This window comes from Prunus avium, chromosome 7 (genome assembly GCF_965620075.1).
Source record: "Prunus avium chromosome 7, drPruAviu1.hap1.1, whole genome shotgun sequence".
Lineage (NCBI taxonomy): Eukaryota > Viridiplantae > Streptophyta > Magnoliopsida > Rosales > Rosaceae > Prunus > Prunus avium.
In genome coordinates, this window is record NC_142290.1 from 30,653,962 (window position 1) to 30,678,946 (window position 24,985).

Sequence of the window (24,985 nt, forward strand, 5' to 3'; positions counted from 1 at the left end):
ATTAAAGAAGTTGGGGAAAAAACAAAAGTAATGAAAGTAATTTTATATTTGTATAAAAAATAATTAAAAAAATTAACATAAACACTTCTCCTGACGAAATTTCGTCGGCATAGGTCTATGCCGGCAAATATCCGTCGGATTATGTTTTTCCCGACAAAAAAACCTCTGCCGACGAAATTTCGTCGGGAGAGGTCTTTTTAAAATATATATATATATATATATATATATATAAACTTAGGATGTTTAGGTTAATTAATTTTTTTCAAATTTTACTTTTAGTAATTAAATAATATATTTGACTGATTTCATTAGTTAAATTAGTAATGATATTTTAATTATTATTTATTTAGTGAATAATTAGCATTAAATATGTTAATTAACGTCATGAATTATATTACTTAATAAATAGTAATTCAATTTTTCTTTTTCTTTTTTTCCTTTAATATACACTAAGTAAATAATAACTAAAACATAATTACTAATCAAAGTAATTAAAAAAGAGAAATATATATTATGTTACTTAAAGGGTTTGTAAAATAGTGTAGCCGTGCGGCTATACTGTTTTTAAAAAGATTAAAAAACTGAGTATCGCCGTGCGGCTGTACTATTATTACATGTAAAAAAAGAGGAGCCCAGTCATTAGGCGCCACGTGTCAAGACAACTCGACTTTTTTTAAAAATTAAAAACACAGAGTATAGCCGCGCGGCTGTACTCATTTTTATTTTATTTTTATTTTTAAAAAGAGGACCCTCCAGCGATTAGACGCCACGTGTCACTATACTATTTTTGAAGAAAAAAATCGTAGTATAGCCGCACGGCTATACTATTCTAGAAGGTCTATCTATACTATTTAATATATAAATTTAAAAAATAAAAGAGGACCCTCCAAGTTTCATTAGTTTGTAATTTATTGATATTAATTTGCTAGTTTCAACATATCCAAAGTAGATATTAATAAGCCACTATATAATATTTTAGTACAACTTTTATAACATATATTATTGGTATTCAATAATATACGAGAATTATATGTATAATACGTGAACTTTGTGTGAATTATTGAAAATTTTGTAAATAATATGGGTATTAAGCATTAGAAATGCGTATGTACATGTACAATACGACTATTGTACGTTTGCTTTGTAAAAACTAGTAGACATGTATAGAAAACGAATGTATTATAGAAAAATACATACTTATATATATATACTTATATATATATATATATATATATATATATATATATATATATATATATATGGATAAAAGACTATAAGATATTAATTAAATTAAAGAAGTTGGGGAAAAAACAAAAGTAATGAAAGTAATTTTATATTTGTATAAAAAATAATTAAAAAAATTAACATAAACACTTCTCCTGACGAAATTTCGTCGGCATAGGTCTATGCCGGCAAATATCCGTCGGATTAGGTTTTTCCCGACAAAAAAACCTCTGCCGACGAAATTTCGTCGGGAGAGGTCTTTTTAAAATATATATATATATAAACTTAGGATGTTTAGGTTAATTAATTTTTTTCAAATTTTATTTTTAGTAATTAAATAATATATTTGACTGATTTCATTAGTTAAATTAGTAATGATATTTTAATTATTATTTATTTAGTGAATAATTAGCATTAAATATGTTAATTAACGTCATGAATTATATTACTTAATAAATAGTAATTCAATTTTTCTTTTTCTTTTTTTCCTTCAATATACACTAAGTAAATAATAACTAAAACATAATTACTAATCAAAGTAATTAAAAAAGAGAAATATATATTATGTTACTTAAAGGGTTTGTAAAATAGTGTAGCCGTGCGGCTATACTGTTTTTAAAAAGATTAAAAAACTGAGTATCGCCGTGCGGCTGTACTATTATTACATGTAAAAAAAGAGGAGCCCAGTCATTAGGCGCCACGTGTCAAGACAACTCGACTTTTTTTAAAAATTAAAAACACAGAGTATAGCCGCGCGGCTGTACTCATTTTTATTTTATTTTTATTTTTAAAAAGAGGACCCTCCAGCGATTAGACGCCACGTGTCACTATACTATTTTTGAAGAAAAAAATCGTAGTATAGCCGCACGGCTATACTATTCTAGAAGGTCTATCTATACTATTTAATATATAAATTTAAAAAATAAAAGAGGACCCTCCAAGTTTCATTAGTTTGTAATTTATTGATATTAATTTGCTAGTTTCAACATATCCAAAGTAGATATTAATAAGCCACTATATAATATTTTAGTACAACTTTTATAACATATATTATTGGTATTCAATAATATACGAGAATTATATGTATAATACGTGAACTTTGTGTGAATTATTGAAAATTTTGTAAATAATATGGGTATTAAGCATTAGAAATGTGTATGTACATGTACAATACGACTATTGTACGTTTGCTTTGTAAAAACTAGTAGACATGTATAGAAAACGAATGTATTATAGAAAAATACATACTTATATATATATATTTATATATATATATATATATATATATATATATATATATATATGGATAAAAGACTATAAGATATTAATTAAATTAAAGAAGTTGGGGAAAAAACAAAAGTAATGAAAGTAATTTTATATTTGTATAAAAAATAATTAAAAAAATTAACATAAACACTTCTCCTGACGAAATTTCGTCGGCATAGGTCTATGCCAGCAAATATCCGTCGGATTAGGTATTTCCCGACAAAAAAACCTCTGCCGACGAAATTTCGTCGGGAGAGGTCTTTTTAAAATATATATATATATAAACTTAGGATGTTTAGGTTAATTAATTTTTTTCAAATTTTATTTTTAGTAATTAAATAATATATTTGACTGATTTCATTAGTTAAATTAGTAATGATATTTTAATTATTATTTATTTAGTGAATAATTAGCATTAAATATGTTAATTAACGTCATGAATTATATTACTTAATAAATAGTAATTCAATTTTTCTTTTTCTTTTTTTCCTTTAATATACACTAAGTAAATAATAACTAAAACATAATTACTAATCAAAGTAATTAAAAAAGAGAAATATATATTATGTTACTTAAAGGGTTTGTAAAATAGTGTAGCCGTGCGGCTATACTGTTTTTAAAAAGATTAAAAAACTGAGTATCGCCGTGCGGCTGTACTATTATTACATGTAAAAAAAGAGGAGCCCAGTCATTAGGCGCCACGTGTCAAGACAACTCGACTTTTTTTAAAAATTAAAAACACAGAGTATAGCCGCGCGGCTGTACTCATTTTTATTTTATTTTTATTTTTAAAAAGAGGACCCTCCAGCGATTAGACGCCACGTGTCACTATACTATTTTTGAAGAAAAAAATCGTAGTATAGCCGCACGGCTATACTATTCTAGAAGGTCTATCTATACTATTTAATATATAAATTTAAAAAATAAAAGAGGACCCTCCAAGTTTCATTAGTTTGTAATTTATTGATATTAATTTGCTAGTTTCAACATATCCAAAGTAGATATTAATAAGCCACTATATAATATTTTAGTACAACTTTTATAACATATATTATTGGTATTCAATAATATACGAGAATTATATGTATAATACGTGAACTTTGTGTGAATTATTGAAAATTTTGTAAATAATATGGGTATTAAGCATTAGAAATGCGTATGTACATGTACAATACGACTATTGTACGTTTGCTTTGTAAAAACTAGTAGACATGTATAGAAAACGAATGTATTATAGAAAAATACATACTTATATATATATACTGATATATATATATATATATATATATATATATATATGGATAAAAGACTATAAGATATTAATTAAATTAAAGAAGTTGGGGAAAAAACAAAAGTAATGAAAGTAATTTTATATTTGTATAAAAAATAATTAAAAAAATTAACATAAACACTTCTCCTGACGAAATTTCGTCGGTATAGGTCTATGCCGGCAAATAACCGTCGGATTAGGTTTTTCCCGACAAAAAAACCTCTCCCGACGAAATTTCGTCGGGAGAGGTCTTTTTAAAATATATATATATATATATATATATATATATATATATATATAAACTTAGGATGTTTAGGTCAATTAATTTTTTTCAAATTTTATTTTTAGTAATTAAATAATATATTTGACTGATTTCATTAGTTAAATTAGTAATGATATTTTAATTATTATTTATTTAGTGAATAATTAGCATTAAATATGTTAATTAACGTCATGAATTATATTACTTAATAAATAGTAATTCAATTTTTCTTTTTCTTTTTTTCCTTTAATATACACTAAGTAAATAATAACTAAAACATAATTACTAATCAAAGTAATTAAAAAAGAGAAATATATATTATGTTACTTAAAGGGTTTGTAAAATAGTGTAGCCGTCCGGCTATACTGTTTTTAAAAAGATTAAAAAACTGAGTATCGCCGTGCGGCTGTACTTTTTTTACATGTAAAAAAAGAGGAGCCCAGTCATTAGGCGCCACGTGTCAAGACAACTCGACTTTTTTTAAAAATTAAAAACACAGAGTATAGCCGCGCGGCTGTACTCATTTTTATTTTATTTTTATTTTTAAAAAGAGGACCCTCCAGCGATTAGACGCCACGTGTCACTATACTATTTTTGAAGAAAAAAATCGTAGTATAGCCGCACGGCTATACTATTCTAGAAGGTCTATCAATACTATTTAATATATAAATTAAAAAAATAAAAGAGGACCCTCCAAGTTTCATTAGTTTGTACTTTATTGATATTAATTTGCTAATTTCAACATATCCAAAGTAGATATTAATAATCCGCTATATAATATTTTAGTATAACTTTTATAACATATATTATTGGTATTTAATAATATACGAGAATTATATGTATAATACGTGAACTTTCTGTGAATTATTGAAAATTTTGAAAAAAATATGGGTATTAAGCATTAGAAATGCGTATGTACATGTACAATACGACTATTGCACGTTTGCTTTTTAAAAGTTAGTAGACATGTAAAGAAAACGATATATATATATATATATATATATATATATATATATATATATATATATATATGTATAAAAGACTATAAGATATTAATTAAATTAAAGAAGTTGGGGAAAAAACAAAGTAATGAAACTAATTTTATATTTTTATAAAAAAATAATTTTAAATAACATAACACTTCTCCCGACGAAATTTCGTCGGCATAGGTCTATGCCGGCAAATATCCGTCAGATTAGGTTTCTCCCGACAAAAAAATCTCTGCCGACGAAATTTCATCGGGGGAGGTCTTTAAAAATATATATATATATATATATATATAAACTTAGGATGTTTAGGTTAATTAATTATTTAAAATTTTATTTTTAGTAATTGAATAATATATTTGACTGATATGATTAGTTAAATTTGTAATGATATTTTAATTATTATTTATGTAGTGAATAATTAGTATTAAATATGTTAATTAACGTCATGAATTATATTACTTAATAAATAGTAATTCAATTTTTCTTTTTTTTTCTTTTTTTTAATATTCACTAAGTAAATAGTAACTAAAACATAATTACTAATCAAAGTAATTAAAAAAGAGAAATACATATTATGCCACTTAAAGGGTTTGTAAAATCTTATAGCCGTGCGGCTATACTGTTTTTAAAAAATTTAAACAAACTGAGTATAGCCGTGCGGCTGTACTATTTTTACATGTAAAAAAAAAGAGGAGCCCAGTCATTAGGCGCCACCTGTCAAGAAAACTCGACTTTTTAAAAAAAATTAAAAACACCGAGTATAGCCGCGCGGCTGTCCTCATTTTTATTTTTTTTAAAAAGAGGACCCTCCAGCGGTTAGACGCCACGTGTCACTATACTATTTTTGAAGAAAAAAATCGTAGTATAGCCGCTCGGCTATACTATTCTAGAAGGTCTATCTATACTATTTAATATATAAATTTAAAAAAGAAAAGAAGACCCTCCAAGTTTCATTAGTTTGTACTGTATTGATTTTAATTTGCTAGTTTCAGCATATCCAAAGTAGATATTTAATAAGCCACTGTATAATGTTTTAGTATAACTTTTATAACATATATTATTGGTATTCAATAATATACGAGAATTATTTGTATAATACGTGAACTTTGTGTGAATTATTGAAAATTTTGTAAAAAATATGGGTATTAAGCATTAGAAATGCGTATGTACATGTACAATACGACTATTGTACGTTTGCTTTTTAAAAACTAGTAGACATGTATAGAATACGAATGTTTTATTGAAAAATACATACGTACATATATACTTATATATATATATATATATATATATCCCATATTTTCACGAGGCAAGTCATTGAATTCAACATGATCTTGGAACACATTATCAACCTCTGCATGTGGCATATCCTCAAATTGCATGTTCTCACAAAGCAACTCATCTAGCTGTGTTGTGTTGTTTGCCTCTTCATATTTTGAGTCCTCAATTTCTGCATTTCCCAAGTCATTTTCTGAATCATGATATTGATCATTGTCTTCTAAATCAACTTGAGTACCCAAGTTGAGGTCCGTTGGCATTGGTTGATTGCTTCCACTTCCATAAGAAAATATTTTACGCTTCAATGTAATGCACAGTGGAATCTTGTAAGTCCTTGAAAGACTTTCAGAAAAAAAAGCTCTCATATCATCATCATCAACTATTTCTGCGGGCCATGCACTTTTCATTGCATCGTATATGACTTTCATAGTTATCTCATACTCATTTCGGTCCACATTTACAATGTCGTATACCTTATTCCGAAGCTCCTCACTCGTAATTTTATCTGAAACAAGTAATCCTTTAGTTTTGCAATTTTTGTTCGTTGAGTTAACCCACTTTCCATCGTAGTTAATCAAAATTGTCAAACTAGACATTATCCTGAAAGGTAAACCAACATAATAAATAATACAATACACATTGAGAAAACAATGTTCAAACCATATATATTTTTTTGTCAGAATAACAAATATATATGATTTGTATATTTTGCTGTCAGAATAGCAAATCAGTAATCATGTGCAATTTGGGTCTACCATAGGAGAAACACTCACAACACCCACAAAACACAAGAAACTGATTTACAGAGAGGAAATTTCCAATTATTTTTGCTAGGGGATGGATTTGCCTGGATCATTGTAAAGTACTTTCTACTCTCTTGCCAATCCCAATGGGCAACACGTCTGTATAGCCTCAACACTCCCTAATTCAACTTACAATGATCCCAGCAGACCCAAATTGAAAATATTTTATTCATCCAAATCGAAAAAGAAATACAATTAATAAGTTCTTTATCTTCAAATCAAATCCAACAAACAAAATTAATAAGTTGAATAAACTATTTCAAGTGGCCAACAAAAAACCATGGAATTAAAACAAAGATGGAAGGAGAGAGAGAAAGAAAAACAAACCTAGGATTACATGGATTACAGATCAGTAAGTTGAATTTGGGAGTGTTGGAATTGCTTCAGACCAAGGATACAGACGTTCGTGCTCAACAGTAGTTCGACCAAAGGATACAGACGTGCGTGTGAATCCAAAATTTGTGTAGTAGGGTTTTGCTTTTTAGGTTTATGTGGATTTTAATTTTTAAGGGCATTTGTGTCTATTTATGTGAGTTTTTGGTTATCTCTGAAAGATTTTATAAAAACTGACATTTTTGAAAGTGGGGGGTAAATTTTGGCTATTTTTGATAAAAACTCTTCATAAAATATGGATACAAGTTGAGAGTTGATAACAAAGTCGGCCTTAAAATTTTGGGAGCTCGAGACAATCTATTCTACATATTTCATACCAAAGAAATCTTACACCTAAAAGGATTTTTTATTTTATTTTTCTTTCTATGTTCTAAGTTTTGTGACATTTGAGTGAATTTTTTAATCCAACCCTTTTGATTTGGGCTAGGACACTTTACTTGAGATTAGTTTTATTTTTAATTCAGATTCAACTTCCGGCAGTGGATTATTTTTATTTATTTGAAGTTTTTTTTTTCCGTAGTACATGTAGGTTGCGATTTGGAGATTTGCCATGGGTTGCATTGATGAGCTTTATTTGCGATGGTGTATCGTTAGCCTTCGTTTTCAAAGTTTGTATAGACAATATGAATAGAAAAAAATATTAAAATGGCATACAAGTCCATAAGGCCTCACTAATGATTATATAAGTTTTCGTTCACCAAAAGAGCAAACAAATTTAACTTAAATTTGGCCCGTGAATGGTGAAGATTCATTAATAACAAATGGCGGGGCGGACAAGAGTGCACCTAAGTATTGTTTAATTTTCCTCCTAAAGAAGTTTTTAAGACAAGATTTTAACAAGGCATGGAAAGGATCACTAAATGAAGTGGGACGTATAAAAGATAGAGGTGTGCCCTTTAAAGTCTGCATTTGAGCTGCTTCTTGGCCTTAGCCCCCAATCTACCAAAACAAAAAAAGGTAGCTAAAAGATGAATGTTTCAGACTATAAGCCCTATATATAGCTAGCAATGGCATTTGAAAGAGAGGTAGAGAGGTAAAGTATGTTCACCTCCTCATATCACTAGTGGCACAAATCAACTTCCAACTAATTAAACCGAAATAACCGCTACAATAATATGTTAAATATTGTACTATATATACTCAACCCGTGCCAGAAATTAACATCTGAGAAACAAAAATATCACTGAGTGCAAACGCCATGACAATGAAGACATTGCCTTTGCAAGCCCTCTTGGGGTCATTGCTGCTCTTTCTTCTTCTACTACCTGACCATGTCCATGTCTTTGCTGCTCTTGGCGCCGAGGAGGAGCACGATAAGGTTGGGCCAAGGTTCAAGCCCAGCCCTTGGAAGCGTGCTCATGCCACATTCTATGAAGGAGGCTCCGGAACCTTTGGTATGAATTAATGATCAATCCTATTAAGCAATCCAGATCTTCTACTTGTATATATCATATTTATGTTCAAAAAGTTGTCGTTATAGGCTTTATATTCCCAATACAAACTCTTAAAATATATATATATATATATATATATAGTGAGCTTTTGTTGAGGTATCCCTCAAATAAGCTTATTTGAGAGGCACCCTTAATAGTGAGCTTGTAGGGCCCACCATATATTATTTTTCAATAATCCAAACCGTCTAATTTTTAGATATTTCCTTAATAACTCAAGGTATAACTCTATATCAAATAGAACATTTTTTTACTTTGTATTTATAGAACCATGGTTATGCATATAAACACGTGTCATGTGTTGAGAAGAGGTGATGATACACCTTGGGTTAAAGTGCCGTGAAAGAATATTTCCCATATGAAACCCATTTTTCTATCTAATTTGAGATTCTTTTCCATGACACATGGCTTATTGGTTGCTTGCTTCTGTATTAGGACAGAAATTCCATTAATTAGAATATTTACAATATTTGTGCGACTAATTTATGGAATTTTTTTAAATCAACATCCTAGGTGGAGCTTGTGGTTACCATGACGTTGTACAAGAAGGCTATGGCCTAGAAACCGTTGCATTAAGCGATGCATTGTTTAACAAAGGACAGTCATGTGGTGCATGTTTCGAAATCAAATGTGTAGACTCGCCTCAATGGTGCAAACCCGGGCAGCCAGTTCTCTCAGTCACAGCGACAAACCACTGCCCACCAAATTGGAATGAGCCTAGTGACAATGGAGGATGGTGCAATCCTCCACGCGAGCATTTCGACATAGCCAAGCCTGTCTTCCTCAATATTGTTTCCGAGCACAAGGCCGGCATCGTGCCGGTAGAATACCGAAGAGTTCCATGCAAGAAGAAAGGAGGAATGAGGTTTACAATAACTGGGAACCCTTATTTCAATGAAGTGTTGGTTTGGAATGTGGCTGGCTCTGGGGATGTGACGAGTGTGGAAGTGAAGGGTGAGAAGCTTCCATGGACGTCGCTGGAGCGAATGTGGGGTCAGAGGTGGGTCACTGGTGCTAAGCTTTATGAGGAGGCACTGACATTTAGGGTTGGAGAGAGTGATGGAAGAACCATAACCTCTGTGAATGTTGCCCCCAAGAATTGGCAGTTTGGCCAGACCTACGAAGGCAAGAACTTCGACTAGCTAGCTCGGAAAAGAAACATGTCATGAGTTTTAATGCTTTCGACGGATGTCAATGAAGAAAGTTTTGATGTTTTTTTGCTATGTTTTCTTTTATATACAATTCTGTGAATTCACAGTTTGTTAGTTGTGAAATTAAATAAGTACGAAGGGTAACGAAGACCCGCTTGGTATCATTTTTACTGTTTTATTTATTCCTAGTTAAAGAAGTGAAAAGAGAGGTGATAGAGTTGAGAACTCGATGAGAGATAATACAGAAAGGTGTTAAAGGTAAATGGCTACGGGCGCCAAGCTAAAGGTTAAGCAGGTCAAGGGCCACGACCAGCTCAAATGGACAACGATAAGTCGGATGTGGGCATAAGCTGTGGCTCACCGGCGCCAAGTTAGGTGGCGAGTCACTGACCTTCCGGGTCAAAGCAAGTGATAAGAGACTGTACCTCATGTCATGTTGGAAAGAACTGGTATTTTGGCTATTATAAGCCATTATAGAGCAATTCTCGCCGTTAAGTTGCTCAAATCCCAACAACCATATACGAATATGAGGTCCATTTCGGATGTGGTTAAAACCCATTGATGCTCGAAACCCATTTGACTGTGAGTACTAGGAACACACTGTTGGCATCAGCCAGCAAAAATTTTTACTTGGTTAATAAATTAATAAGGAGGTTGATTTAAACTTCTTACAAAACCGGAATCTCCGAAATCCCTTTCACTACAAAGATTCTCACAGAACACGGGGCCAAAATATCCACCGGTTGGAAAGTCTGGGATGGACCACCAGCAGTGCAGTAAATAGAAACAATTTGGGGAGATTTATACACCTGCCTTGATGAAACTGACAGCAGCATTGGAGATTACTGAGGCCCTCCCAGTCGGTGAAGAATTCTTCTCCCATTTAGTAGGTTTAATACACGCCACGGTGTAAATTTCTCAAATAAGCCAGTTTTAGTAGACTCAACTCATTTGTCGAACAATCTAACATGTACATCACTTGAATTCTTGTTCTTTCTCCTTCTCTTTCTTCCATTTTCTTCTCTCAGATCTGTCTTTGTTTCTAGTCGCTTAGAATGTTGAGCGCGAATTTCTTGTAACTTTGATTTTGCATCTTGAAATAATGCACCTGATTTTGAAGCCTTCACTTGCTGAAACACGAAATGGAATAAGTTAAATTATTTTTCTTAAAAGACAAAAGATATACCCAAAGATTCATGCCGCACCTTAATATGCTCCATTGCTGCAAGGTTGTAACCAATGATATCTTTGCATTCCTGACAGAGATTCAATGCTCATGATGTTAACAGAGATTTAAGTTTCTTTAGTTTTACGTAGAAACTACATACACACCACTAGGAGGGAATAATAAAGCCTTAAATTAAGACTAGAAAAGGGAACTTAGTGTACTTTTTCTTTAAAATGTATACTAACATGCACGTGGATGTGAGTAATATGTGTGCAATTGCATTTTCTCCACCACATTAAAATATTACCAGAGATTGACATAACATCTCTACAGAAAACAGATAAATAGACTTTAATCACAAAATTCTAGCTACACAAAAGTATTGATTCTGTGAAGGCATTATTAACCTTGTAAAATTTCTATGAAAGAATGTGCAGGCAGTCCAATTACCTTAACTCTCGGATGAATCTCTGTCAAAGCACCCAACACAGGTCTAGCTGCAGGTGTACTATGCAACTGATTATAATGCGTCTGTACTAGCAATGTAACAACTCTGCAGATGAGTTCAACCTGCAAACAATTTAAAAAACACATTGGAGCAACTACATGATATGACAGATAATAACCACACTTGAAAAAACTGTGTAGCATAGATAGATACAAGCATGTGCCACAAATAAAAATCTAGGGATGCCAATGTATTTGAACAAGTGCAGAGACACCAACCTTATCAGGATGCAAAATCCAGTCCTTCGAGTAAGACAAGAGCTTCAAAGCATCTGAGAATGATAAAGCCTGCACATAAATGAGGTTCAAATTAGACAGCCCGGTTAACGTTGGGACTGAAAATGGGAAGTTACAGGTCATGCATAACTATACACAAATATAGGGTAAAATCCCAGAAAGAGAAGTTCAATAGGCTTGAGGCAATGAAAGGTGTACTGTGACTTTTAAATCAGTTCATCCCATTGGGGTAGATAATTTCCATCAGTTTTGATTCAAAATTTTAAATATATAAATAAAGTTGTACGAGCTCCGCAGCCAAATTGTGTGGCATGAATAAAAGAAATGTTAAAGGAAAGTACAGACAAGGATTATGCATTCTAACAATGATTTTTAAAGCCAGGTCCAATTTATTAATTCAACAAACTAGACAAAACCTCCATTTGAAGACTGACTAAAATCAGCTAAACAAACAAGTCAAACTGTTAAAATTTGAGCTTGCAATAAGTAAATTTCACTTGTTTTATTGAGTTTTCATGTCAGGAAAACCACAAGCATACCAGTAGTGTCTGCTCCAGATCATTTGTCTGGACACTTGAAACTGCGCGAATAACATAATCAGATGGAGAGAGCCCAAGCAAAACAATATTTGGTTGAAACTCAGCAACTTTTCCCCTGCTTTTCTCCTCCTGAATAGGCATGGTGAAACAATTGAATTGAGATACAGTTGGGTTATGTTATAGTGTTAGAACTACCAGTAAATTTATACACAGATAATACACATCATGCCAGAGATCAAACTAGTACAGAGACTTTAGAGCAAAAAACAAAATATACCTCATGTTCGGCAATTCGCTTCAATTCTACCTCTGCTATATCTAGTGCATCAATAATTGAATCAGTCGCGGTAATTGTTTCTTTTGATTTCTTCCCTGCTAAGGCCACAGCTCCCTCCTCAGGGATTTCTTCGTTGGGTGCATACCTGTTCTCAAACGCATTATCGAGGTCAGACTCAAACATCTCTTCCATCCTTTTTTCTTTCTCTTCCTGCAATTTCAAATGGAACATTTTAATAGGGGAAGAACACGTGTTACAAAGAAGTCTCATCTTTAACCTAAAGCATAAGTATCACTAGAAAACATAAACTACATAATCAACTTTTACTTAATAAAACAAATTGAAGGCAGAACTTAATTTCTTTTCTCAACAAGGAGCAATTACCTCAATAAAAAATGGCTCTTCAGTACGATCCCAACGACGTATTGATCGGTCATGAGACCCCGTGACAATGAAATCGCCACGGTTACTAATTGCAAGGCACCAAACATCAGCATGGTGTCCCTCAAGAGTTAAAAGCAACTCAAATTTGTCAGCATCCCAGTATTTTACTAGGCGATCTTTCCCAACACTAAACATGTAATGTGTATTTCGTACAAATTGCACTCCCATGACACTGCATTGCGGAAACATTTCATCAAAATTGTTAGTAAAACTTCACACATCTAAACTTATGTTCATTTATACAAAAACTGCACCTGTCAGCATGAGCGAATATGGATTTATGACAATCACCAAAATCTAAACCCCAAATCTTCAAATTTTTGTCAGCAGATCCAGTCACTATCAGATCTCCATCAGATGAAATGTCCATACATAGAACAGGAAGCTTGTGACCATATAAGGAAAGGAAAAGTTTGAGCGAATCCAAAAAGAAAACCTAAGGATAGAAAACATAATGCATAAGTTAACAACAGGCACTAAGTAATGTAGATATTAAAATACTAGAAGAAGCTATTTTTCAGGGAGAAAAGAATAATATTAAAGGGAACAATAAACTTTTAGGTCACAGAACGTTTTCTCCATGCCCTATAATTTGTTCAAAGCTAATTCTAAGCATTTCCTACCAGAAGTTTTCATCATAGATAGCTTAAAGATGTCAAGATCAGTTTGTCAAATCAATCTAATCCTTATCCTCAATATGTTAGTTTCAGATGCCACTGACACTCTATCTTTACATAGTTAATCAAGGATGTAATGCATGTCAAGAGAGATATTACGTTTGAACGTAGATTCAGAGCACATATGCTAACAAAAGTGAAACTAAATAATGATATCACATATTCAGATGTACAACATTTCTGAGAGTTGAAATTTAAAACTAAATAATGTGTTGGTTTACAACCTAGGAAGAAACCATCAAAACAAAAATCAAAATGGATAAGACTAAGTCAATTTGACCTTCACTGTGCAATCCAACAGAGCAACCAAAACATATTTGGCATCAGGGCTGACAGCAACCACAAGGACATCATCGTTCATCTTCATAGTCCTTACATTTGACACCATTAGTTGCTTAGAATCCTGTTTCAAACATAGTAACATTTATGAGAAGGAAAAAAAAAGAGGGAAATGGAGGCCATCAACATCAAGAATGGAATTTTATGACATAAGACAGCCATTAAAATGACAACATTCACTCACTAGATATACGCACACTTAAAACCTTAAATGATGGCCCCTTCAAATATCCAATTATACCCTAGTGCCTGCACCCAAATGTATGAATGATCATACAAATATGTAAACGTATCAATATAGATGTCCTGAGGTAAAGGGTAGGATTTATTCTCCTAATTGTTGAAATGACTTAAGCATCCAGAAGTCCTAGAAGCAGAACATATTTGAGTTCATATATCATCAAAGCTTTTCATGGATTTCAGAAAGCATGCCTAATATATTATAAGTTCCTTTTAGAAATAAATAAACAGCACCACTTCTGAGCATAGATCAGGTTACTAAGCCCAGAGAGTATCATACTCCAGAAATAAGTAGTGTATCCAAAAGAAAAAAACCATAATGAAACTACTACAAGATTAGAACTCCAAGTAGGTGAAGGTGTAAAATACATACTTGGGCAGACTTTTGTTTAAATTGATATTCCCAAAACTTAACATCATGATCTGCACTTCCTGTCACAAAACCATTTTCATTGGGAATGGCTGCAATGGAACGAACAGAGCCACCATGAGCTTCCACTACTTCAATGGAAGTGCCACTACCAATGTCAATAATTTCCATTGTTCCACCTTTAGTTCCAACAAGTGCATACTTGCTATTAGGAAAGATAAAACCACACAGGCCGTATCCGGAATCAATAGTTCGAAGGCAGGAACCAGTACTTGGATTCCAAATTTTTACTGCATTGTGACTAGTTGACATCAAGAGTGAATTGTCTGAGCTAAGTGTTACACTTCTGACATCAGATCGATGTCCTTGGAGCTCTACAGCATGTGTTTTTGTTGTTGCGTTGCTCTCAACAGAATAAAATTCCAATAAATTATTGTTCAAAGACAAAGCTATTGTAGCTAGCGAACTCTTTGGAGTGTTTGGACAGAAAGAGATAGAACATATCTTTTTGCTAGCTCGAATAGTTTGAAGAAGCTTAAAGACATCAGGAACTGTAACCACAAGACTATTTCCATCTTCTCCAGCTCCACGATTTGTGTCTCCATTTTCCATCACCTCAGGTGCCCCTTTTGCTGATTTTTTCTCTTTCTTCCGGTGAAGCCTACGTTTTGCCTTACGCTTTGATTCAGCCTCATCCAGTACGTGGAATACATCTACTGTCTTTCCTGCCACTTGGCAGGCCAGCAAATTTCCAGACTTGTTGAATCTCACAGTTGCAACTCTATCCTTGCTTTGCCGCCGAACTTCACCAAACAGCTTCAAAACTTCCCATTTATTTTGGGTGGGTGGATCACCACCGTTCACAATTTCAGTTCCGCTCACATTAGAAATGGATTGGCCATCTTCCATGTCATGCTTAATGGTGTAAAACCTCAGTTCTGGATCCGCTGACCCAGTGACCAAATATCTTTCTTCTGGATCGCTGTCTATGGACCATACTTCACTATGATGGCCACTAATTGTCTGCATGCAATGCTGGGTTTCAAGATCCCACACCCTCAAAAATTTATCTTTCGATGAACTGACGAGTTTTTTATCAGAATCCAAGAAGACAAGGTCAGTGACCTACATTACATGAATGAAACAAACCATAATAAATTACGAAATCTCAGTGTCAAACTTGAAAATGGAGATAATTAAGAACAATAAGCAAAGCTCAGCACTCATTCCAGAAAAATTCAAAATTTGTAAGTTTAATTTAGAAAACTTTGATAATGAACCTGATCTCGATGCCCACGAAGGCGATATAGGCCAGTCTCACCAACTACATCCCACAATATAATGTCATTATCTTTGCCTCCAGATGCAAGCATAGATCCAAGCTTGTTGTACCGTAAGGCAGTGACAGCTCCTTTATGTCCATTCAATGTTGTCTCGCAGGTTCCTTTGTCAGAATCCCAAATTCTTATACTACCATCAGCATACCCACTAGCTACCTGAAATCAAAACAAGTTACATTACCTCACACACCAGCCAATGGATAAAATTGTCGATAAGAAATCCTTAAACCATATCTAAATTATCAAACCAATCTCCCTTTTTTAGGGACAACTAGTTTTTACTTCCTTGTTACCATCCCATAAACAAAGCATTTCATAGAGAAACATAGAATTTACTTTCTAAATATTAGATTCTCATCATTTTGACCAAATTGAACTATATATCCATACAAATCAGCTTACTGCACATAGCAACTCAGTTCAAAAGTTCTGAACTTACTGTATTTTCAGCGAAGCCACAAAAGTTGGGAGTTACAATTTCTTAAAAAAATTTCACTCTTGTGATTAATTTAAAAAACCCTTACTAAACATTTGAAGGACATTGAGCATTTTTTTTTTAACTCAGCTTTCTCAGCAACCAAACCGAGTGTCAGAATTTCCCCAAAAATGTCCAACTCAAGCTCATTGAATCCAATTACTTAAAGTTTCAGAATTAATTACATCCACACAAAAAACGAACTTCTGTTAGTTGCCATTTCTCAGCAACCAACAAATTGCAAAATTAAAAAAAATTTATAAAAAAAAACACACACACACACACACGCAGAAGTAATAAGAAGAAGATTCAAAAGCGTAAATTTACCAGAGAAGTATGCGAGGACGCGATAGAGGTGACGGAGAGAGAGTGCCCTTTAGTGGGAACAGCAGGGATTAGGGTTTTAGTGCAAACGCCTTGTCGTACGTGCCACACGCCGACCTTTTCCAGAGCCGGAGCGAGAAGGTGCTTTCCGGAGCTGTCGTAGGTGATGTTCGAATCGACGGAGACGATGACGCCAAAGACCGCCGCCTGCTCGTACCGAAGGTACGACTTCACCATGGCTGCGTTTCGCTTTGCCTTGCTCTGCTGCTGTGGCGGTAACGTCTACGAGACTCTGATAGTTTGTTTGATGCCGAAGGGGTTTAAGGGTTTAAGCACCAAGCTGCCAAGTTGGGCCTATACTTTAAATTTTATTTTATATTGTTGGCCTTTTGACTTGTGGGCAAGCCAAGGCCCATATTTTGAGCCCAAGATATTAGTAGCATAATTTTTTTTTTCTTCATTCAATACAAATAATACTAGGTAGGGGAATCGAGCACATGATTCGGGTGCAAGGTTAAATGCTTTTAACATTTGAAGATTATATGTCCTCCGCTTATAGGGGCGGCGGACATGGTTACTAATTAACAAATATAAAGGTTTTTCTTTTCTAAGTCATGGTTAATTGATTTTTGTTTTACTCAAAATTATTGGGATAAGTAGTCTCGTAGGCAAAGAAAAAGAGGGAAGCTGTCAAAAGTCTGAGATTGGTCCATACGCTAATACATACACCAAGTCTCTCTGGTGAATCGACGACTGTGATATAAATAATAATGATAATTAATAAAAAGCAAAACCCACTTGGATACTCCACCACAAAGGGTGCTGTACTTCTCAATGGTCATATAATCCAAATTATAGATGATTAGAACGATTCAAAATATATACCCATTTGCAAGGAAACCCATCTTTCTTAAATCATGTCTCTGTGCATCAAGATACTGGAAACCCTAGTTGGTCTGTTATCAAATTTTGTTCACATCTCATGCGTATCAAAAGTAGTGATTAATCACTACCAACTTTGCACCCGAGTTCAAATCCCCCTCTACCGCTCCGCGTAGTTTAAATTATTTAATTATGACTAATTTACTTTATGGAAGATTCAGACCAAATGAAGATAATAATTTATGGAAGATGGAGCGTCTTAATCATCTTTTATATACATAGTTGAAGTTTGTGAATAGCTTCTCCACTCAAATGGGCTCGGGCCAATCCCAATCTCCTTAAGTTGCCGCATTGCAGATATCATATTCTCCAGAAAAAATGGAAGGAATAGAAAATCAGAAATTGACAGAATGAAATGTCAACAGCATTTTTTATTCATTAATTTAATTTACCTGAATCTAGCGGCCATTCTCTTTTTGAATAATATTATCGCATTAAATGGTGTCAGTAAATTATCTCCACTAGCTTTTGTCTGTGATTTTAATATTATTCTCACCATGAGCTCACCAATCTGTAGATCTTTCAGTTGAGTTTAATTAGCATGTAATTGTTGAAGTGAGTCTCCTAATTAATCAAGGCGATTTATTTCCTTGATTAATTAAGGCATTTACTTTCCTATTTTATAGATTTATTTCCTTTGTTAATTAAGGGATTTACTTTCCTATTTTATATAGTTGTCAAATCATTGTATAATTAGAAGATACTTTCCTAATCCTTTACTGTGTCTAATTCCTTGTAAAGCACTCATGTAAACTCTTATATATACCTCCTTATGGAGAATAATAAAATAAGAACCTAACATATTCAATCCCAAATATTCATATTTTAGCAGTAATATAGGAGAAATTCATCATTTTGATAAATATCATATGTTTCTTTACTGTCTTAAAAATGATAGATACTAAGCATGCAATAATTAAAGACTTTTTTTTTTCTTTAATACAACACGATAATTTTTCAGGAGGTCATTCATAGCGGTTCCAGGATTCAAAAGCTAGCTAGGCAAAACTTACATATTAAACTTGACAGTACGGTTGCTAAACCGAGAGCTCTCCTCCTCTACCTTCATTTTGAGAGTCCCTGGCTTCTCCCCACCCGAAATGGATGTTTTCCCCCTTAGCTATGTCTTAGATCTAGGGCTCCTTGCCTCCACCTCAGTTTTCTTTAGCTTTTTTCTGTTTTTTCCTAAGTTAAGCCCACCATGTGAGACCCTCTATCTTCCATCTCTCCCTCTCCTTTCTTCCCCAACCACTTTCACTTTTCACCCTCCACTTCTTACATATACACTCTCATCATCTTTTCTCTATTGTGATGTCGCCCACCATGGCCAGTGACTTCGTCTGGTCGCCAGTTCTCAACCACCACTCTTTGCTCCTCGGCAGTGGCGGATCCAGGATTTTGTGGCCAATGGGGCTTAGTGTAAAAGTTCCGAAATTTTTCTACAAAGAAAATAATGCTAAAAAGATAGAAAAATAGTACTTCCATTCATAATTCATAACAAAACCAATAATACACATTACAATTGTCCACGACAAGTCTGCCTGAAGATTAGCTAATATCTCATTTACTTCAATTGGTCTTGCATTTGAACTACCCGGATTAGACGGAGAAGGACTATCTGTAGATAATTTTCTTTTATAGAATCATTCCATAAATCTACAAATCAATTCATTCAATCAATCATTAATTTTTATCCAAATTATCATATGAATATGAAAATGTCAATAACCCACTCTCAATATTCAATATACCCCCTAAACCCATATCAATCAATATTCAATATACCAAATTATCATATCAAATATCAATCAATATTCAATATACTCAATCAAGCATAAACTCAATCAATCTATTATCCATCAATATTACCCCCTAAACCTATATCAATAAATATTCAATATATACCAAATTATCATATCAAATATCAATCAATATTCAATATACTCAATCAATTCATATTATCAATCAAGCATAAACTCAATCAATCTACATTATCCATCAATATGATTCATATCCATAAATTTCATTACATAAAGAAAAAAAAACCAATATCAACAATATATATTATCACTATAAATTTATTAATATAAATTTTGTCATGCTTACTTGTAGTTGAAAAAAAGGGCGGCGGACGGCGGCACAAGGTGGTGGTGATCGGCACTAGGCCATCGGCGAAGAGTTGATGGAGGTTGTCGGAGGTTGGGAGGTTAGGGTTTGAGAGGGTGGCAAGAGCTGTGAAATTGGGACTGAAGGGTTTGGAGGTGCTGTGCAGAGTCGGGTGGGTAAGTGATGCTATGTTTATTTTTAAAAAAAAAAAAAAACTTGGCCCAAAACAACGTCGTTTTGAGGCCAAGTCAATTAAAAAAAATTTGACTGAGCCTTGGACCAAACGACATTGTTTGGCAACGCTCGTATAAAAATTTATAAAATAAAATTAAAAAAAGACGTGCAACGCAACAGAGGAAGCAATGGCCTGGCACTTTCATCGAGCACTTGGTGTGCATACAAGGGGTCGTCCAGCAGCTATCCAAGGGGGCGTTCATGGAGTCCCTTGCCAACTTTCCAGCCTTCCAAGGGGTCGCCCGACCCCTCTTGTCCCAACATGCGTCCGCCCCTGCTCCTCGGTTCTGCGTCCGCCACTTCCGTTGTTCTTCCTCGATGGTGTGTGGTGGTCCATGGCTACGATTAAAATGCATACTGCACTTGACTCTTGGATTATGGGAGTGCTTCCACACGGGTGTCCTGCTCATCCCCATCTTCCGTTGGCCTCTTTGATACCCCTTGGTATCGATTACTCGAAGGTGGTGGATCTGCTCTGGTGGTGTTGTTGACTTGCTATGTGGTGCGGCTGCTCCTGTGTTCTAGATCTAGGGTTTTGTTGTTTAATGTTTTATGGGCTTTTGTTGTTTATTTGGTTTTGTATCTTTGGGCCTTCTTTATTTGTTGGTGTTGGGCTACATTTGGATTGAGCTTTCCTCATTTTGTAATGTTTCCCACTATTAATGAATAGAGTTCCCTTGCCCAAAAAAAAAAAAAAAAGACACAAAAACTTAATGGTACGGGTGATTTTCATTAAGAAACTTACATACATGAAAACTTACATTATAATTCATCCCTAGTTAAACTCTAAAATACTCAATTAAAAAAAAAAATCCCAAATCAAAGCCCTAGAATAATTCATCCCTAATCAAAACCCTAATTAGTTTCAATAAAATATCAAATTTATAATTCATCCCTAATTAAACCCCAGAATACTCAATTTTAAATTAAAGATATATAGCAAAGGAGAGAATGAGAATAATACTTGTTGACAAAAAGATATGTGAATATGTTGACAAGTTGCCCACTTAAGATAATAGAAGATGTAGCCAATAGAGGGAGAATTTGACCCCCAAAAAAGAAGGAAGAAACAAATTGCTGATGTCATATAACAAAGAGAGAGAAACAAGAAGTCTAATAACCAAAAGAGAAGGAGAGAGAAGATATGAACCATTTGGATGGGCAGAATATATGTAGAGTTTGCTTTTAATTTTTTAAATTTTGGGCTAGGGTTATAACTCATGTAAGTCCTCTCTTTTTTTTTTTGAAAAAATTTGGGCTGGGCAAGCACCTAGCCTGCATTGTACGCAACACCAGCCTTGCCTTATAATTACTCTCGTTCAAACTCGCTTAATTTCAGAGTTATATGATGGGAGCAATATCTAATAACTTAAGAATGTGAGAAAAGTACAACTGGGTAAATAGTTGAGTGAATCAATCCTTTTAATTAATGAAAAAAGAAAAATTGGGAAGAAGAGCTTCAATCCTTTCAACTCCCATGCAACTATACTATGCCCTTAGCTTCTAGTGAAAGACACAGCCGACAACTCTTGAGAATCAAATACCGACAAGAATTGCTAATAGGCTTAGATTCGATTGTTAAATAAGAATGGAGATAGACACATTAATATAATTTTTTTTTTTTTCAGCTGGATAAAAATTATAAAAACTTAAAATTGTATGACAGAGGTATATTCACATTGTTCCAGAAGAGCTTGTTTAAAAACTTAAACAAAATTATTATTAGTATACTATCCATATTATTGTCACATAGTCAGCTTAGTTTTACTATAAATAAAATGGTGACAAAAAATAACAAAGAGGAGGAACTTTTGTTTTTTTCTTTTTCTTTTGTCTTTTTACTTTCTTAATAAGCTCCCGTTCCCTTTGTTTTGTGTGAGAAAATGACGAATATCTAATCATTAACTTCATAGTTAATTAAGCCATTAATAGTATATTCGATCTATTTTGGTTAGCCAACCAATCAAACTCACACCTTGTATAATGTAGCTTACGTTAATAAGAAATAAAATAAGGAAAATATTTCCCTCCTTCTCTTATAAGCAAGAACTCCTACAAATCTGTCAATTGTTAGTATGACATGCATTAGTTTTCTTTTTGTGTTTTTAATAAAATATTTTTGCATAGTTTTCAAACCGCAATTTGCAAGAAAGAGGCAATCAGTATCCATAAAATAAACTGTGAAAAAAGTAGTAGCTAGCGTGAAATAATTAAAAGAAAGAGAAGGTTACTTGAATGAGAAAGGTATAAAGGCAAACCTTGTTAGTTGGGTCAATATTAATTTGATCAATAGTAAAAAAACATTAATTTGTGGTACAAAATTAATATAATAAGGTACCTAGTACATTACATACAACCATATAGAACAAAATGCATGCATATATATAACTACATATGGACCGACGATATCTCTAGTTTTTTGTTGTTTATGTCTATGATATTTTTAGACGGTGAATTAATGTGATGTAAGAGAATGTGTCCAAAACGAAATTGAAAAAAGAAAAACTAATTATGTGAGAAAGAAAGTGAAAGGCAACACTTATTATTAATTTGAAAATAATTAATTATCACTATATGTGGGCCGATGACAGAGAAATCCTTCCATAGAAAAAGAAAAATGTAGAAAATTAACAAGAACGTGTAGAACCAAAATCATATGCCGCATGCAGAGTTAGAGAGGTGCGTATACACATACATACAGGCCACAAATTATTATTTTTATTGGAGTTGGAATTCATAAAATAAAAAATTATAATCGACGGTGGAAATGGTCGGTTGCCGCCATCAAACAATGAGATCGTGATCGATGATGATCTATGAAGTTGGAAAATTCGAAAGTGACAATTGTTTTGTTGCATACCAACTTGCTGATTCAAGACACGTACATTTGAAAGTCATCTTACGATGATCATAATTATTTATGGGAGTAGTAGCTCTCACGTATTTTTTCATATATAATTATTTTTAAGTGACTTTAAGCGATTATCGAGAGAAGTTATCCTGTACGAGCCCTCACCCACCACCTATAAATTTGTATATATGTATCAATATATTAGCTATTGCATATGCATATCTATCTCTTTCTATTTTGATATAAAATATACGAGATTTTTTGTTTTGAAAATCATAAATAGCTTTGTGGGTTATATTGGTCCCATATGCTTCTTAGTTGTCTTAGTCACCAGTTACCGACCAACTTCTTCATATTCCCATGTGCCTCTGCTATAGGGGCCACCTACCTGATAGAGATATCTCCACAATCTACCCTCATCATTCCAAAATAAGTGGCTGCTTCAAAACGATAGTTTTTATAGGAATTTTTGGTGAGAACAAATTTTATGTTTTTCATTACTTTCTCTAGTGATATGTAATTGTGTTTTTTACGAAAATATGCTTATATTGTTAAGTGAATTCGAATTAGAATCATTTTTTTTCAGAGACGCTATTATAAACTCTTCTGAAATCATCTAATCAGATGAAAGATGTTTATTTCAAAGACGCTATTATAAACATCAACTAAACAACAAATAAATGACAAAATTATGTATGAAAAACCATTTGTATATTTAAACATCATATATATTTTTTTTCTTTTGTCAATTTCATCTTATCGACGATTCTTTAATCCTTGATTAAGAGTTATTTTTTTTAAATCCAAATTAAAAATACCAGAAAACCCTAGAGGTTTCGTACAAGAGCTTGAGATGATTGTTTACCTACAAACGAAAGCTCCTTTTTTAAAAAAAAAAAAAACAAAAACAAAAACAAAACGAAAACCACTTATGATTTCACAAAGACAGAACAAAAATGAATCGTCGTCTATAATTAATTACATACTGTCGTAGTTGAGGTGAGGTCACAGAAAAGGTTGGTCGGCCAAGGGAAGGTGCTAAAATATAATTATTTAGTACACATTTTATATTTATCAGGCGGGTCAAGGTAAGAACTCACCGGACCAGACTGCTAGTTTTGGAATGGATTTGTTATTCTGTGTACCAAACAAAATGTACAAATTAATATCTGATATGCCGACAATGATATTTCTTTGGTGATGAGAAATTAAAGTTTCCTCAAAACAAATGCTTCAAATCATTGTACGTCCAACTTTATATGGTCACATTTGTTTTCAGGCCGGTCACATCCGTCAGTGTTTTTATGTCGAAAGAATAATACTACACGCACCAAGTTTCTTCACTAAAGTTTTGTTCACGAAATAATGTGTTAATATGCTATTTATCCATATACGAGTTCGCTATACTCTATTTATTTTCAAAAAGACTCTAACAGGGACGTGTTCAATTCTTTAATTTATAATTTAATTATAAAACGAAATCTATGAGGACGTAATTGAAAAACTTACTACTAAAACGACTAATTGAAAAAATACAAAAGCTATAAAAGATCAAATTGATCACTTTTCCTAAGATCTATGTTAAATATTGTTTCCTTATCTTATCTCTTCCTTGTTGATCTTGATATCTTTTTTTAAAGTTCACCATGTGTGTGTTATGTTCTGCCATGATTGGCTCTTTCCTTTCAGTACACCATTCTGTCCATTCCATACTTCTTCCAAAATTTATTACTTATTATTTATTCTGCTAATATCCTTCCAAAATGTTATTTAATCCATGGGACATGAGTAATAAATTAAGAACGAAGCTTGCTTATCATTGAATAAT

The 24,985-nt window shown here is 33.0% G+C and overlaps 2 protein-coding genes across 2 annotated transcripts; one reads left to right on the forward strand and one right to left on the reverse strand.

Moving 5' to 3' along the window:
• Positions 1–8,629: 8,629 nt before the first annotated feature.
• LOC110765297 (expansin-A9-like) lies at positions 8,630–10,251 on the forward strand. The gene is made up of 2 exons (XM_021968384.2): positions 8,630–8,879; positions 9,450–10,251. The coding sequence occupies exons 1-2, from the start codon at positions 8,684–8,686 to the stop codon at positions 10,076–10,078; spliced, it is 825 nt and encodes a 274-aa protein (XP_021824076.2). The 5' UTR covers positions 8,630–8,683; the 3' UTR covers positions 10,079–10,251.
• Positions 10,252–10,696: 445 nt separating this feature from the next.
• Positions 10,697–17,328, reverse strand: LOC110765296 (transducin family protein / WD-40 repeat family protein). The gene is made up of 12 exons (XM_021968383.2): positions 17,028–17,328; positions 16,166–16,381; positions 14,889–16,010; positions 14,217–14,339; positions 13,514–13,695; positions 13,200–13,431; positions 12,816–13,025; positions 12,539–12,667; positions 11,982–12,050; positions 11,706–11,825; positions 11,293–11,343; positions 10,697–11,217 (listed from the first exon to the last, which is right to left on the reverse strand). Exons 1-12 carry the CDS (start codon positions 17,259–17,261, stop codon positions 11,035–11,037), a joined length of 2,871 nt encoding a protein of 956 aa, XP_021824075.1. The 5' UTR covers positions 17,262–17,328; the 3' UTR covers positions 10,697–11,034.
• Between the last annotated feature and the right edge of the window lie 7,657 nt (positions 17,329–24,985).